This window comes from Lepisma saccharinum, chromosome 17 (genome assembly GCF_977018435.1).
Source record: "Lepisma saccharinum chromosome 17, izLepSacc3.1, whole genome shotgun sequence".
Classification (NCBI taxonomy): Eukaryota; Metazoa; Arthropoda; class Insecta; order Zygentoma; family Lepismatidae; genus Lepisma; species Lepisma saccharinum.
The window spans coordinates 2,315,303-2,333,526 of NC_139245.1; the positions used below are offsets into that span (position 1 = coordinate 2,315,303).

At 38.2% G+C, this 18,224-nt stretch overlaps 1 protein-coding gene across 1 annotated transcript; it reads right to left on the reverse strand.

Annotated features, from left to right (window-relative positions):
* Positions 1 to 1,833: 1,833 nt before the first annotated feature.
* On the reverse strand, positions 1,834 to 15,154 carry Nedd8 (Nedd8 ubiquitin like modifier). The gene is made up of 4 exons (XM_083138435.1): positions 15,011 to 15,154; positions 8,610 to 8,627; positions 6,336 to 6,448; positions 1,834 to 2,357 (listed from the first exon to the last, which is right to left on the reverse strand). The coding sequence occupies exons 1-4, from the start codon at positions 15,026 to 15,028 to the stop codon at positions 2,270 to 2,272; spliced, it is 237 nt and encodes a 78-aa protein (XP_082994561.1). The 5' UTR covers positions 15,029 to 15,154; the 3' UTR covers positions 1,834 to 2,269.
* Between the last annotated feature and the right edge of the window lie 3,070 nt (positions 15,155 to 18,224).

The following is an 18,224-nucleotide window of genomic DNA, read 5'->3' on the forward strand; positions in this document are numbered from 1 at the left end:
CAACCACTCTGCCACGGGGGCCAACTGTAAGATATTAAATGAGCTGAGTGGAGCTGATAGTGACATGGCGAGATGTAGGTAGTGTAGCTTCAAGATTTAAAGTCTGGCCACTCATTTCACTGATAGTTCTAGAATGGAGGTGTGTGTATTCACTACATTGTCTGACTTGTGGTTAATTGGTACAACAGAAATAAATGCGCTGGTAGAGTAAAATAGAGTTCAACACCACTGCTGACGTAAGCGGGTGTTTCCCTGCTCTGTGCATAATCCTCATTGCACTGCTGGAGAATCAGAAAGCACCTGAATTCTTAAAAAAACACGAAACTCTTCCCATCCAAGGGCTGAACTGTTGGACAGAGAGAGATAGAACTTGTACAGTGGGATCCATAAGTATTACCAAACAAACTGTCCATCACCACATTTACTCCCTTTGTTTTAAGCAATGAAAGCTTCAAGAACTGACACAAAACACCAATCTGCTTACAACCTTTGAACCAGTAAACGTAAAAATACGTTGGAAGAAGATAAAACCAACGAACATAGTTATAGATAATTTGCTGAGCAATACTTATGAATCCCACTGTACTGTTTGCATGACCTCGTAAACTACAACCCTACATCAGTTTCAAAACCTCTTGAAAGCCCACTCTTTTACAGCTTACGCATGATGCTGATCCTCAATACAAACAACAACAAAAATGCCAATGTACCTTTTTGGTTTTACGAGAGATACTGTGGAAATTTCTGTAAATTAATCAGAATTGCTCTTAACTATGTTGCAGCAAATTCGTAACATGCTTCACAAGTTGTAGGTTGTTCATTTGAACAGTATATAGCATGAAATAGACAAAAATGTTAGCAAGAAATGTTGCGTGTCCAATGGATATTTCCTATTAGTGGCTGAGACTTTCTAGGACAGTTGAGCATGCAGACGTCTGTCGAAACTTGTATAGAATTAAACACAATGCTATGAACTCTAGCACTGTATATGATATGAATACAGGTGACTTTAAGTTGTAATTGTTGGTGACAACAATAAACTGATTCCTCTCTTTGTGAAATTCCTCATCACTCATCCAATCATGAATATATAAGATAACCATAATGGCAGTCCCGCACCGAGGGCAGATGGTCCAAGGCATCGTGCTTCGGGCTATGGGATGCACAGGTTCGAGTCTCCTGGGGGAAGCATAACAACTTCTCTCCTGAGATTTCGGCCTGTGTATGGGACCGGTGGCCATCCACCATTTTAAGGAAATTGGGAACCTACGAATGAGTAGCGTAACCCGTTCATGGAAACCTACAATGATGACTGCGGTTTCGTCGTGCTGACCACACGTCACCCCGTAACTGGTTGTATGATCTCCCTCCTCAGCAGATAGGAGAGAGGTTGGCAGACGGTAGGCAGGCCCTGGCCCTCATGGGCTGTTGCATCACAGGGTTATTATTATAATGGCAAATTATATTTTTTGTTATACTACACACACAGACAATTATGAATTGGCCAAATTAGGCTACGAGAAACTTATGAGTTACATTTGTAGGTGATGATATTGTAGTCTATAATTAAGCAAACCATGGAGGAAGATATCTGGCTTAAGTATCATGGTACATTTGGGCTGTGGGAACTTGTAACATAACTCATCCCAAAGGCTACACTGACAAAGACTACCCAAGACAAAGAATGTTAATATTATCATACGCCCTGTATCAAAACAATGATTCCATGCAGAACAGTGGCAAAAAATATGAACATAGTCCAAGAAATATAGTATTTACAATGCATGTGTTCACTTTTACCCAGAATTCCAACATTCAAATTAGAACACAAAATAATTACAAGATTTTTATTTTGTCGTACATTGTTCTCAAATAACTTTCACAAACATATGCAAATTGTGCTAACGAAACAAAATCTGCATATTCACTCTTTTGGATATAATTTGTTCCGCTGTCACACTGGCAAATTCTGAAACCATTATGATTGAGTTGATAGTTGCAGTATTCTTATGTTAAAAAAAAGGCTGGAATTTTCTTGAGTTTCTGCATTGCTGCTTGATATAAACTAACTATACATCAAAATAAATAGTTTCACCAAATTCCTCAACATGGTTGAGAGATTTCCTGCTCCACAAAACTCAAAATAAAACGAGTGGAAATCCATAAACTGTGTCTTTTGTAAGGGCATAATATAAATCACCTGCTCCCAGGCAAGCATAAAAAGCAAACTTTAATGGTGGAAAGATCACATTAAGCACCGTTCAAACTCTCACATACTTCCTCCTCTCAATGCCAAAACTAAATGGAGCACTGAACCTCCTTGCACCTTATAATCTTGAGCGGTCTTTTCATCATTCCTACAAAATAAAAGATAACATATTCAATACCCATTTCGTTAGTTTTAACTAGGGCTGAGCCGATACAACTTTGAACCGATACTTTGAGAATTGTAATAAATAAAATTGGTTCAAAATATTGGTTTGTAAATATTATCCTCCAATTTTATGAATCAATTTTCAGTATTCGTCCATAATTTGTGCAAAATAAAATGAAAGTTTCAATTTCGTATAATTTTCAGGATAATTCAACTCCGCGAGAATGTCACACGACCCTTTTATGAATCCCATGAAACACCAAAATGCAGGAAAGTATCGGCTGGTACCAGTAGCTGTAATTCAACCGATACCGATACATCAGCATTGGCTCAACCCTAGTTTTTAACACATCTGAACTTTAAACACAAGATGAAGAATTAAGTACACTTTATGCTCAGATGGCTAATTGGGACTGAATCTCAGATTGAAAGTTGATCTAAACAACTGCATAATGTTCTTTTACCGACGTCTGTGGCAGAGTGGTTAGCACATGCCAGATATCACATGTTTGAATCCCGGCCAGGATTCTGACTGTGTCCCTTCATCCCATTCATCATATCACTCATTCTCATCTTTGTGATTAGCTAAAAGTGGCAGAAAAACAAAGTGAAATAAACCAAATCCATGTCCTTCCATCAGGGATCGAACTCTGGACCCCTTGATTACAAGGCAACAGAGTTAGTTGTACCGCTACATCTTTGGGAAGCCAGTGGCAATGAATAAGATAATAATACTTTCTACAGTAAGAAGAAAATTGCAGTTTTTATGCAATCACTAAAAATTTCCCAAAATTCATATTCCTCTTTGACAGAGAAGCCTGGTAATGGTAAAAATGGAAAGGCACTACAAAATGCAAGTTCATTTTTCAGTACATGGTGTATGTTGTAGGAATTTTAGCATGTTTTTCTATAAGTCCCTAACAGTGGCACTTCACTCCTGACTGTACATTAACAGACAAGGCATTATGGATGTAGTGGGACCACAATTTTATACAAACCACACGCTATCTTTGTGCCTTCAATAAAGTAAAATTTTATAAAATTCTTAGAATTTATATTTGCAACATTGTAAGTTATATGTTAAGCAACAAACCATTGAAAATGTATAATTAAAGTTCTAAAGTTCTCTATCGTGTATTTCAATATACATCTCACCTTACATGGTTGCATCTTTCAACTACTAATTTGAAAAACATTTCTTCTTTGCTCTCTTTATTAACTAGCATCAAATGAGATTTCAAATTGATGGTTGATCTGTAGTAGAAATTTCTAATGTATAGAAGAATGTTTTTACTGTAAATTTATCTCAGTTGAAATTGTAATATTTTTTCTTTGAACACACATGGAACTCACTTCATCTTTCTTTGCAAGCTCATGCTATTTCTTATTTTAAAAGAATAACTGACCCAAATTGTCGCTTCATAAAAAAAAGTAAAGTGCTCCCCTGTGCTTTGCATGAAGGCATATAGGGGATGTGGAGTCAGGGCCCCCACTTTCTTGATCATGACCGAAGGTGGGGGTGATGTAATCAGCACAATGCTCCTGGCTGCCTTTACCACCCAGAGTTTCCTCAAGGTACCGACTTTATACGACACGGGGTGGGCGCTGGAGCCACTTGAACAGGTGGAAAAAATCCTGGTTCTCCCTCGCCAGGATCGAACCCAGGTCTCTCACGTGGTGATCAGACACCCTAGCGACTAAGCTACCGCGGTTTCTTAAATTGCCACTTCATACAATTGTAAAAAAGGATGTATCTTTCCAGCTCTGAAAATTGAAGATTTTGTCTTCGAAAGTATCTGCAATTGCTAAATGTTAATTGGATGACTACTACAGCTCTGTAAAAAAATTCAAATAAAATTCCAAGTTTCGCAGCAAAAAACTCCAAAATTTTCAAACTCAATTTTTTCCCAAAATATTCTTCCAAAAAAGTTTTTGAAATTAGGATAAAACTAAATGTTAGTACATTTAATATACTGTAGAACCCCAAATGTTTCCTTTTAAGCACACTAATCAGTACAATTTGAGAATTAAAATGCTTGTGGTATCCAATACACTGATCATAGCAATCCTTAGTACTTCATACGTTTGATACAAAAGTACGGAATTTGTTGATAAGCTACATACCTTCATCATGAACATCATCTACAGTAATATAAGATGAGGAATTCTATTTTGAACACAGATAAAACAGCTATGAAGAACACACATTATATTTATGAATATTCAAGATGTAGTAAAGTCTTGATAAACCTATATGTATCATATGTACCCTCATTCTCTACTACATTTTCAGTTGAAACTGCATGAAGTATTCACATAAATACACTATTCATAACTGGGAAAAGAGAGACACGGTAGTATATAAATACGGAGAAACTAGTACTCACTTTTATCCGCGAAGCTGTTTTTTCTTTTTCGATTAATTTCAGTGACCACTGACACCATCCTCGTTGGAACTTGCTGTACTGTTGCTTGGCGTGCGTCTTTTGTTGGTATTTCTCTAGCTGCCACTAGTTACACTGTTGTTAACTATGCGTCTCGGTCTGTGTTGTCTTACTATTTCCAGGTGATAACTGTTGTAGTAGGGGAATCCAAGTGTGGTGCGCTTGCCCGCTATCGATGTTTAGCTCGTGCGGGAAGTGCATTATGGCGTGCGTTTCCTTATTTTTGGTGTCTACGAGCGTGTGGGCAGTGTGTTTGACTTGAACCTCTTGAATTTAACAGCTTCGCGGATAAAAGTGAGCACAAGTTTCTCCGTATTTAAATACACTAATTATATACAATTACTTTCAGGACATGTCTCCTATTTAAACAGAATTTATAGAAAATAAAGTTTGTACATGGCATGTTATGTTACTACGAAGCAAAAATCTCAGCTTTAGAATATGAATAGTGCAAACACGAAAAAATGAAATTAGCGCATTTACTCAAATACTAAATGTGCTAATTTTATTTTTTTAAAAAATGCAGTTTAAAATGAGGATGCACATCTTACACAAGTATAGTCAACTGAAGACAATGGGTGAAGTTTGTGGAAGAACATATTTTTCTTACCAGTGAGACAGGTCAATATTTCTTGTATTTTGAAATGCCATTGGACACTAGTGACAAAAAGAGTACAAGAAATCTTAGCTTGTGAAATGCAGCAATAAAACTTCTGCCATGAAAGCTCAAGACTGGCAGTGGAATTGACTTCAAAAGGTACAATGTTCCCCTTTTCAACCCCAGGTGCATGACTGATTTGAGGGGCAACGGTACTAGAATAAATATGGTGCACAACATTAAAAAAGCTCATGATGATGGATCAGAATGAGTTTACTCATGCAATTAAGGGTAGAATATATAACACTCACTGGTTAGCCTTAATGTGCCAAGGATATATGCTTGCATTCATACCATTTAAAATATTGGGTGCCCCACGAAAGCTCAACATTGGAGCAAACCGAGGTAGCAAGGTCCCTGGAGGCACTTGCTACCTGGGTGTTGCAAGGTGGTAATTGCTACTTCAGGCAGCAAGGATTTCACGTGCTACCTGCAGTCAACATAGTCGTCTGCTAGTGGCAAGATGACGGACCGGGGTCTTGAGCAGAATAGCTTCAACGGTATAATGCACAAAATCAATGTCATCAACATTTACATAGTTGTAAATAGATATCTTTGTTAACCTTTCTGGCCCTTCATTCAAGTTTGACATGCAGTGTGAAAAGCATGGATCACAAAATGTTTGTAATTTGTTATCAGTTGTTGCTTCCTGCTACTGAATTCAGAAAATTTCACAAAACATGCCCAACCTAGAAACTGCACTTTGCTCTAATGTTGAGCACTTCTGAGGCATCTATTATCACCCAGCTCACTGTGATCATGAACACACACATATACTAAACTGATTCATACCCAATGAAGTTCATCTGGCACAAAAAAGTATCTAAATACAGATTCTACTAGATTGCTATTGTCTTACATCTGTTTTCCTGAAAATATCAACCTCTGCTGCTGTGGGGGAATTCCTTCCTTTTCTTCAACCCTCTCCTTAATCCGCTCCACTTTGTCTGTTGGCTCAATATCAATTTCTATCTGAAAAACAAGAGTAAGCAGTCTGAATTAGTTGTAAGATAAATAACAATACATAATTTAGGGACAAACTATATCTACACCGTGTTCATAAATTATTGGCCGATTTTGTAGACTATATTTTCATCAATAATGAACAGAAATATATGATACTACCACCCTTTGAAAGAGGAATGTTTGAAGTTTTACATAGACGTTAAATGCATTTGACGTGTGCCCACCATGTGGCAGGGCAGATGTCCACAAGGTACAACATTCTTCGCCAAACCTTCTCAAGCATGTTTTGCAATGGCAGTTTCCCTGGTCACTGGACCTCATATGATGTAAGTTCATCTGCAAGCATTTCATCAAAGACAATGTTTAAGTTTCTCAAGTTTCACAGACACTGTCAGAATTGAGCACGCTGCCATCACAGACGTCATACAAAACATGCTTGAGAAGGTTTGGTGAGAATGGGAGTACCACTCATCAAACCATGCTTTGATGCACCAAGCAGTATGAATGAGGGCATTGTCATCTTGGAACACAGGTCGTTTGCCAGGGAACACAGTCCAGGTCATAGGATGGAGATGATCCCCCAGAATGTTGTGAACCTCCCATGAAGAACTACAAGTGGTCCAAGACTATGACACGATGTCTCACCCCACACCATCACAAAGACCCCTTCTCCATGCTTAACAGCAGGAAAGATCAGACCAACATGCTGATTCGTCAAACCAGATGACCTGTTCCCATTGTTGTTGTGTCCAGTCAGATCATTATCTGCTTCTTCAACTTTTGTCCACTGTTCCATTTCGAAGATGACATCACTGTGCTCCTTGTAACACCCACAAGGTTTGCTGTTTTGATATGGATGTTCACATTAATTTGTCAACAGCCTGTATCTTACTGCAAAATTGTGTCATTTTATTAATTCTTGTGGATAAACATGAGTTGTCATATACTAATTTTCCTGTGAAGTAAATGTCTAAAGACACAGTTATGTTTTCAAAAGAAAACCTACTGCAGCCACCTAATTAATAATAACCCATGGCTTAAGACACCATTGAGAGCCCAGGCCTTCCTACAAACTGTCGGCCTCACTCCCACACGATCGTACTCACTCACGTGCCTGAGGTGGGAGATCATCCAACCAATTATCCCACCAATTAAGAGGTGACTCGTGGTCAGCACTACAAACCCCCAGTTGTTGTAGGTTTTCATGACCGGGTTACGCTACTTATTTGTATCTTCCCAATTTTCTCACGATGCTGGGTGCCACCGTTCCAATACACTGGTTGACATCTCAGGAGAAAAGTTGTTACGCTTCTCCCAGGAGACTCAAACCTGCATACATCCCGTAGATGGAGCCCAAAGCATGATGCCTTACACTGTACGGCCATGGTGCAGGATGCAGTCACCTAATTACATGCATTAATTAGGGAGGTCAATGAATCACTTATATTCTAAACTGGATCAGGCCTTTGGTGAGAACAGTGCCAATAGGAGTTTGATTGCTGACCATGTTCTAACCCACCAAAGAGCAGCTTGATAGATCCTGGTCCTCAAAAGATTGTTGTGCTAGAGATATTTGTTTTAGTGTTGATTAGAATATCAATTATAGATATTGGTATATTATCAGTATCAGTAAAATTTCATACTAATCTATTCCTTCAACTTAATGATGATAATATTTCATTCCCACTGATATGCTATATATTTTTACATAAAAATATCAAGAATGGCCGGTAAGGTTGCAAAATAGGTACAGGATAGCTGATAATAGTTGTTAGAAAGGTGGCAGCATATGGTAGGTAAAAGAAACTAACATGCACAGCTGTCCTGATAATGCTGAACATGCGTGCCGAGTGCATAACCAAAGAGCAACTCTCTCTTGTGCAGTTTTTGTGGTAAAATGATTTCCTTAAAAGGATGTCTTAAAGACAAATTTTGAGTTTTTCTTAATACAAAAGAAAAAAAATAATGTCTCAAACTACTGGTAAGCACAGAGTTAGCTTAGGTATACTTAGACTATTCCTATTCCTATATAATGCAATGATTCAATATGGGATACAGCTCAAATTGAGCAATCAGATTCGGTTCCCTATATAAACAAAATCATTAATACTACTGTAATAGCACACATACTACAAAAAAGGGGGGAGAGGGTTCATTCAATACATACCTCCTTTCCAGTCAATGTCTGCAGATAATCATGCCCACATGAAAGAAAAGAAATATATGTAAACATTAGCATAAATATACAATTTCACACCCAATATGTTAATAATTTACTAGAAAATTCTGAGAACAGAATATCTTTTATAACAGTAAAAAAATATGTAAATCCAAAAAAAAATTATCCAAACTGAAATCTTAATAGTATTAATTAATAATCCACAATTAAAGTTCTCCACCATGAAAAATTCAAAAGCACACAAATTGAAACATACACAAAAAAAGTAAAATAACAATTACAGTTTGGAAATTGGCAAGGTTATTCCAAAACACAGAATTTCATAGTTTTCCATGTTGTGCAGTGGAATTGAAAACTTGCAGATCAAAATCTTCAAATAATCACAACATAATAATCTTACATTTTACTAAACAGGCAGCAGCATCGGTGCGTGATTCATCATATCGCATTTGTTTATAAAGTGCCATCTGAATGGGGGAAACCCTGGGGGGTAAAGGCGGTCAGGGGCGTGATGCTGATCACATCACCCCCACTCACGACCGGATCAAGAAAGTGTGGGGCGTTACCCCCACACCCCCTATACGCCTTCATGGCGTGGTGCTATGCACAGGGGAACACTTTACCTTTTTTACCTTTACATCTGAATGTGCTACAGTACATTTCCCTAATCCAGTATGCAGTCATTGTTGAATGTTAACTATGATACTCACTCTTATGCAAATTACTGAAGAATTTCCTCACTCATATTCCAATATGAGAGCCCACAATAACTCAAGAAAAGTTGTGACTCATCTGTCTTCCATGAAACAGAGAGAGTTGTGGGTGAATTTTATTTTTGCTACTTCCCGTTGCTATGATGCCACTGTTGTCTAATCCCAACAATGAGATGATTCATGATTAGATTAAATTGATGAAAGGAGACCCTTGCCCAAACCAGAACTCAAGTTTTTTGGCTACTGAGGCGACTATAATGGATAAAAAGCATAGTGGATGTCCATTGGTACTGACTCAGGGTTGCTACGACTTTTTGATTATGAAATTCCCTGACATTTCCATGTTTTCCAGTCCAAAAATGAAATTTTTCCACACTTGTTATCATCATGAATTTTGCTTTCCAAACTTGTGTTTTTCAATTAAATATGTAATCCGTTAATATTCACTTTCACAACTTTTTTTTTTTTTTTAGCAAATTTCATTCTACACACACAAGAAAATGTGAAAATTCTAAGAGTAAAATGTAAAATTACAATCGGTATCAAATGTATTGGGTGCTACAATCATGTGCATCTAGCCTTCAGGCTCAGGTAACAGAGGAGCATTATTTCACCATAACAGATCTCCACAATATAAAAGAAAAAGTTAATAAACCATACAAAATTTCTCATTTTCTGGTGGATCTATACTGTCGTAGAAAATGCTGCTTTTTTGCTTACATTTATAAGTACACAGAATCTGGAGAAATTTTTGTTGCATATAGGAATTTTATAGGAAATACCAACAAGACTAAGATCTATAAAACAATAGACGATAACCTCATCTTCACCAACCTTTCCAATAATTATGATCATATTGTCAATATACTTTAGTTATCAATCAGATATTTGGACTGCAAGTTTTACTTTGATATTCTTTCTAATATGGAGTATTATAAAAGTGAAAATTTATTACAGACATTCGAAGGAACCATAATTTTGCACGAGACTGAGAATCATAAGAACAAAAGAAACAAGTTTCTAAACTGAATCATTTTTGGGATTGGAATCACAAAACCGAATCCGGAAGTGGAAGTGAATTGTTTGTTCATTTTGCAACTTTTTCTCTAGCAGACTCCAAAATTCACATAAATTCCAGACGATGTGTAGAAGTCCCCATTTCCCAGTTTTCCAGGTTTTACAGATTCATAGCAAACCTGTGACTCAGATGAAAAAAAATATTATGATATTTTGGTACGAATATTGCACATTGTTCACCGTCCAACGAACATTGTGCCACAGTGTATAATCAACGGAACGAGTTTACAATACCGGACCACTCTCCAATTGCTATGAAATTTCGCCTACTCACTAATTGAGACCTCCTAATCACGAATCTGCATGTAATAATTGGCGGCAAAGTATGGAAATATAGAGAAAAAAATGAAATAAACTATGTTTTCCTAACGTAAGAACAGCAGGTCCACAGAAGATGCCATTTTCCCAACATGAAAAAATCAGGGTGCAATACACCGTTGCCAAACGTACCTAATGAAACGAGTCCACATTCCTAAATAATAATTTTTCATTGGATTTATGCTAATGGAACCTAACCTAACCTCGTAGGCATTCCTCGAACACAAGGTAGGAAAACTGTTGTGCGCGTCTCCCGCCCTTCTTCCATGCTGAACACAATGTAACTGAGAACGCAACAGTGTGGCAACGCTGGATACACCATAACGAATTGGGTCTCACTTATTGCACAACACTTGACCAACCTTGTGTTCTGACGTCAAGGCAAAAAGTTTTTCAATTTTAGTGTGTTAAGTTCTCTTTGCGTAAATAATAATTTTTCGTTGTATTTATGCTAATGGAACCTAACCTAACAGGCCTAACCTAATTTTGTAGGCATTCCTCGTCTGACGTCGGAACACAATGTAGGAAAACTGTAGTGCGACAAGAAATGCGAAAGAAACATGGTTGTCATTTGCTTTGTATGGAGAATCATCGTGATATCTAACAATGTTATTCTACAACTTCTACACATTATTTTACAATTTTCATGCTTGACCACCAATTATTAGATGCAGATTCGTGATTAGGAGGTTTCAATTAGTGAGCATGCGAAATTTCATAGAAATTGGAGAGTGGTCCAGTATTGTAAACTCATGCCTAAACAACATACCATAAAGTCGTCCTGTACATGTCAGGTTGTGCGACTGATATGTAACGCATAAATTTAACATCTTGATACAAATATATTTGAGGAATAAAAGCATTTCCTTAGTTAATAATAGACAACTAATAGCTATCATGGCTCACAACCTTAACCTGCGAGTGGTACACATGGGTCCTCAGGAGCCAGTGGAATTTTGTTGACGTGTTTACTCACAGATGGCAGGTCTGATTACTTTCATCTCCCCGGTAGTCTTTTGACTGGCAGTGGTGAGTGTTGTGCTGAAAAAGGTTTTCCGCAAAGTGTTCGGAAGGTTGTGTATTACAGGGGAGTGGGTCCCCAGGACCCAAGTGTACCATTTAGGTAACTTTTTTTTCTGGATGAGGGATTGTTGATCATTTGTTATATTTCCCTCTGTTCCAAACATTATGGCGGGAGGAAGTCATTTAACCAATGATGAAATAGCAGACATCCTGAATAGGGAAGACGATTCTGAAGATGATGCTAATTATGTACAGTGAACATGACAGTGAAAGTGAGATATCATCTGATAACACCATTGCTGGAACAGAGGAAATCGGTGGTATAGTGCTGCATATTCTTGGAGAAGCAGATCAAGAAGAACCACCAGCTGTTGTAGTAACTACTGAAAAATCCAAACATAAAAGTTGCGCATTGTGCCCCATCAAAAAGGACAGGAAAACAACTACTGCCACCGTTGCAAATTGCCAATCTTTCAGAAAAATTTTGATCTCTTTTGTAGCAACTCATGAGAGCATCTATATTGTACCTGAAAACTTTTGAGCAATAAAGAAAATGGTCAAAGGTCAAATTTCCAAATTTTAATAATACTGGTCCCCAGGACCCAAGTGTACCAGTCATGTAACTTTTTTTAAGTGTACCACTTAAGGGTTAATCAAAAATATAATTTGTTTCTTGGCATTTTACATTCAATTCACAAAACAAACTGAAATGAAAGACTTTGTCTATTACCCATCTGTGGCTGCTGTACATTATCCAAGCAAAGGAGCCTTGCCCCCCCCCCCCCCCCATGGGTCAACCTCTTCTTTCTTCTCTGATAATTGTGGTGGGTGCCGAAAGAGAAAAAAATGAGGAAGCGAGTAGATAGAAAGAAAGAGAGAAGGGAGATAGTAGGGGAGGGGGTTTGAAGATGAAGAAGAGAGGAAAGAAGAAAATGAGGCACCAGAGGCAAGACTTCCACCGGGTATAGAGAGAGAGAGATCGAAAGTGCACTGTATTTGATTTATTTTTATGGCACTTGATGCACTCAGTAATCAAGGAGATCTAAGTGCAGATTTCCTTATGCCTCGCTCCCCTTCAATGTTGCAAAAATTAAATACACTCTGTGGTCACATTGACTATTGGGTCTATAATACTGCATGGGACCACATTTGTTCACTTGTAATCATTCAAGTCTCCCACCCGCGAATGTACTGCGCCAAAGCATATACAATCAAAAATTTGTATATATGAGGTGTGAGACCCTTCTGGGTACTTATCTGATAAGGCCCGAACACCTCTCACACATTTATTTCCTTAATTTTAGCATTGATACTTACCTATTATGCATTGCGGAAGATTCTTTAAGGTGAAGTTTTGCCTTTTTTCCATAAAATAGTGTAAACTTTTCATATTACGAGTCATTATTTGTTTTCCTTGTTATGCTTGGGTAACAGACAATATGGCATGCACTCATCATGGATCATCGCACGTCGTGCTTGTGTTTTGTCGATTTGGAGTGGGTATGCAGTGTTTCAACCTTCTTAACCGAAAAATATCTACTTTCGTGTTCATTGTCATCACAAACCATTGACGGATAGCCCCAAAAACCATTGATGGATAGCCCTAAAAACCATTCACGATAGCCGCACGGACCATTTCCGGCAAAGTAAGGTTAGTTCGGTTAGGCAAACATAGTTAAAATTTGGTGTTGTGGTAGTATCAGAAATAAAAATATTTGGTTGTGAAACAAAAAAATTTGCGAAAATCGACAGTTTCCATTCCGAAAACGGTAAATTTCTCGTATCGGACAAACAGCTGAAATTTGCTAGTTCATTTAATTTGAATATTCGTACTTACGTATTCTGCATTGAGAAACATTACTTAAAGTGGCATTTCGCTTATTTCACAGAAATAAGCTCTATTTGCGACATATCGAGTAAGTTTTCTTTGTTTCTTTTTGCCTTCGGTAACACGCAATATGGCGGTCACAGTTTCACTACCGTACTCGGCATGCAGTGTTTCCACCCCACTGCACCCAAAAATACCTACATAGCCCCACGAACCATTTCCGGTAAGGTTAGGTTAGGTCGGGTCACGTATAGGTTACAATAGTTAAAAATTGGTTTCGAAAAAAATGTGCGTAGCCCCACACACCATTCTCGAATAGCCTCACGAACCATTGACACATAGCCCCACGAACCATTGACACATAGCCCCACGAACCATTGACACATAGCCCCACAAACCATTGACACATGGCCCAAAAACCATTTGCGGAAACGTACCTTCTTCAGTTACAAAAACACGTGTTTGGAAACACTGACCGGGATTACGTCATCACACACAGGCTATATCCACCTGGAAGTAAATGGATGCAAGAGCTTTCGTGCATCGGTCACACATTTATATCGAAAAGTAGATGACTTACCAGCAAAATTCAATGAACGATGCAAGAAAGCACTTACCCAAACTTCCACAAGTATAAAGAAACTGCATTCGGTAATTCCTCCTGTAAATTTGAAGAAATCAGTTTGTCCGATACGAGAAATTTACCCCAAAAACTAACGCCTTATTTTCACTTATTTTGCAATTTCTAGACGTTTCCAACAAATTTTAACTTCAGATTCGTGATTAGGAGGCCTCAATTAGTGAGTATGCCAAATATGAAGAAAGTCGGAGAGGGGTCCGGTCATCTCAAGTCGTTCCGTTTTCAGTTTCCGCGAAAGAAAATACCTCCAAGAACTTCGACAATGCTACAGAAACTGATTTCAGTAAGTAGCTTCTCCTGTAAATTTGAAGAAATCTGTTCGGGCGATATCGGATAGTTACCCATTTTCTGGATCAAATATCCAAGTTATTTGTGGTTTCCGCGTCTGGGAACAAATTTTAAGTTGAAAGAAACATCGAAATCTATAGAGTTAAAATAATCAACGTAATTTTCGAGGGGGTACAGTAAGCCACCGGCCACCAAACATGACTGGAACATAATAATAATATTTCACATGCTGTATATATCGTAAAAATATTTCGTAAAGGCACTCTTCATTCCAAAACTAATAAACAGACAGCGACTGTGATCCGACAATTTTGATACATCCCATAGTTATTGGGTATAGCGATCTATAATAGACGAACTACCGGTATGCAAATCTTTAGTGCCGGATAATAACGTTAAAATTGTACACAATCAGTACGGCCCACATAATAGACACAATGTTTGAAAGTTGTAACTCCGTAATTTGTTATAATTCATGTACATCTTTCAATATATTACTTACCTTCACTTTAATTAACATTTTCTTGGTTGACTTTGTTCTTTACTTCGTTCAGAAACACAACAATCTACAGATTACTGTCCACTCAAAATCACGTCACCGTCGGCAGGATTCAATGTTGCAGGTCACTTACAATTTGACGAATTTCGCTCCATTCTTTTTAGTTTTTACTCAAGAAAAAATGACAAACTGCTCTCAAGCGTAAATATGTATTTGCTATGGATGGTAATTAGGTGCACTAGCGTACGTAGCTTTTTTTTCCGGCGAGGGCTAGGTTACTGGCGTACGCCGAGGGGGGCTGAAGGGGCTACAGCCCTCGAACTTTTCATAAAATATCAATTAAGAGCAGCAAAAAACTGAAAGTGGTAAGGACAATCCTCCTGTAAACAGGGTGCGAAATCACTGCAGACTGGGGAGGGGGGGGGGAAGCAGCAGACAGACACACACACACACTCACTCTCTCTCACACACTAGTGTGTGTGTGCGTGTATATATAATACATATATATAATGTATTTAAATAAATAGCTTTGTGTCAATTATTAAATAATCAAATTATCCATATTATAAAATATACAATATATTATATCGACTGTTCTTAATTCAAAATCCGATTGCAAATTGAAGATTTTTAATATGCTTTAAGGGGGAAGAGCAAAAATTTAGAGACATTAAAAAAATAATAGTTCCCTATATAAAAGTCACATCTAAATGCTATTGTGTGTTTTGTTAATATATTTATATACTTCGCGATAGCTGACGAAAGGCGATGAGAAATGGAGAAGAAATAACAAGTCGGACTAATTTCTGTGTTCTGGGGATTGCTGGGTTCAGTGTCCTTAGAGATGAGGGTCATTGTTGTCTATTCTTCGTATATATTTTGTATCTTATTCCAATAAAGTATATTTGACTCCCAAACTAATTGTTTGTGTTTGTTGTGAGAACAAAAACTCTCTCCCTCGGAAACGTTTGGTGGGGGGGAAATTTCAGGACAAAATCGTTGATGGGGGGAATTTCCCCCTGTGCCCCTGGGATTTCGCACCCTGCCTCTAAATGACCCTTATAACCATTCTTGTCTTTTACTTTTAAAACGAAGGTTTAAAATGGTAATTGAAGCTCATATCTCATAGGGTATCACCGAAATCGATTTATGTAATGCCATGATCCAAGCAAGGATTTAATCTCAGTAGAAGTTATGTACCATTAACTTGAAAATTTTAATAAAACTGAACATTGATTGATTGATTGATTTGGTGTTTTAAGTCCACTTTATGCACAGTAAGGCTAATCGGGACTGGGCCTACAGTTTAAAGTGGGATCCGGTATCGAACCCGGGACCCCTTAATAAAACTGAACATTCGGAGGTCCAGTGCATTCTAAAATTGTCTGAACTTCTGACCAGAGAAGATTAGATTCATGATACTGATCTCACGTTCACATTCAGCTGTAGATATTGGTACAATTTCGATTTAATTCTCATAATATTTGAGTGAGGTGGAAATGTGTCTTGTATTTTCTTTGTAGATGTGAAAACCTTAACTAGTGACGCACACATGCTTTACTGTTAAATGTTTACTAAAACAATGTGATTGGTTTGGATTTCGATCCCTTAGGATGATTTAAAACCGAAACGACACGCGATGCTTGGAAACGAGCCAATCATCACCAACGTTTCACATTGCAGTGGCATGACAGGCCGCACAAGCCTGCGTTCGATTCCTGAAATCCTCAGGCGTCCCCATGTGTCACGTGCCGGTGTTAAATCTCCCTTAAATTCGCCTTGGCCAACACGCCGCATTTGTAGAAGAGCGTTCTTGCATACCCATGTGAACTGCAGAGCGAGCAGCTGTACTCTAGCGTTGTAAGAAGACCTCGAGGTTTAGTGTGCAGGTGCATTGGCGTATTTAGCGGGGGGGGGGGCACGTGTGCCTCACAGAAAAGATGGCTAGAAATTACTGATAGAATTATATTGCAAAGAACAAGAAACATTCGAGCAATCTTTTCCCGGATAGTAAAAAAAAAAATAAAGCGAAGTTTAGCACGAATGCATTGTTCAGCACTAGATTTACTAGACAAATACTCGACACCGGAAATCGAATCCGAGGTTTATTGGTTACAATGCAATAACGTTAACTGATTGACATAAAGCGAGAACCTTGTACGAGGGTCACTATTTATATTTTGAGCCTAACAATGAAAAAACAGGAATTTGGCATTGAAAACTGCTTTATTGTTTTTCGAAGTATTCTCCTTTATGGTCAATACACTTTTGCATTCGTTCGAACCATTTGTCAAAGCACTTTTTCCAATCTTCTTGAGACACCTCCATAATATGGATTTTGAACGCATCAACGGCGTCTTCAGCCGACGAAAATCGTTGTCCACGCAATTTATTCTTGACATTCGGGAACAAGAAGTCATTGGGTGCCAAATCAGGACTGGACGGCAGATGACCCATCAATTCGATTTTTTGACTGTTCATAAAGTCGGTTGTTAGACGAGATGTGTGACAGCTGGCATTTCTTGATGAAGAATGATCCGACGGCGTTTGTTTGTTTTCCGTATTTGACCGAAGACCTCTGGCAAACAAATTGTTGTGTAGCCTACCATTCAGAGTTGACCGTTCTACGTTCCTCTAAAGGCACAGTTGCCACATGACCAGTTTTCCCGAAAAAACAGGCGACCATTTGTTTCGATGTGCTTCGAGCGCGAACAACTTTTGTTGGATTGGGTTCATCTTGAAACACCCATACAGTCGACTGCTGTTTACGTTCCGGCTCATATGCATATATCCATGATTCGTCACCTGTTACAATCTTATATACGTCTTTTGAAGCACCACGATTGTATTTATTGAGCATTTGTTTGCACCAATTGACGCGAGCGTCTTTTTGAGTTTTTGTCAAATTGTGTGGGATACAACGAGAACATACCTTTCTCACAGCTAAATGATCATGTAATATTTTATATATGCTGGTGGCAGTGGCGTAGCGTGGGATTTTTAAAAGTGTTACCGGTTATCAGTAGGACATTTAAGGGAGGAGCCGTAAGACTTGGGCTCCTCTCCACCTCATGCCCCCCCCCCCCCCCCCAATGTCTTCCAAGTAGTTCGAATAATATCATTCTGGTACGATTGAAATTCAATACCAGATTTTGGTAAAGTTATTAATCAGGGGAAAAAAATGTTGGCATAAGCACTGAAGTGAAATCACACACAT

Bases quoted from the DNA above. Each gene is read 5' to 3' on its own strand.
- Nedd8 (XM_083138435.1), bottom strand. The intron at 2,358-6,335 runs GTAAGACAATAG...TTTATTTTGTAG, and splicing joins ATATTTTCAGGAAAACAGAT to GAATGATGAAAAGACCGCTC.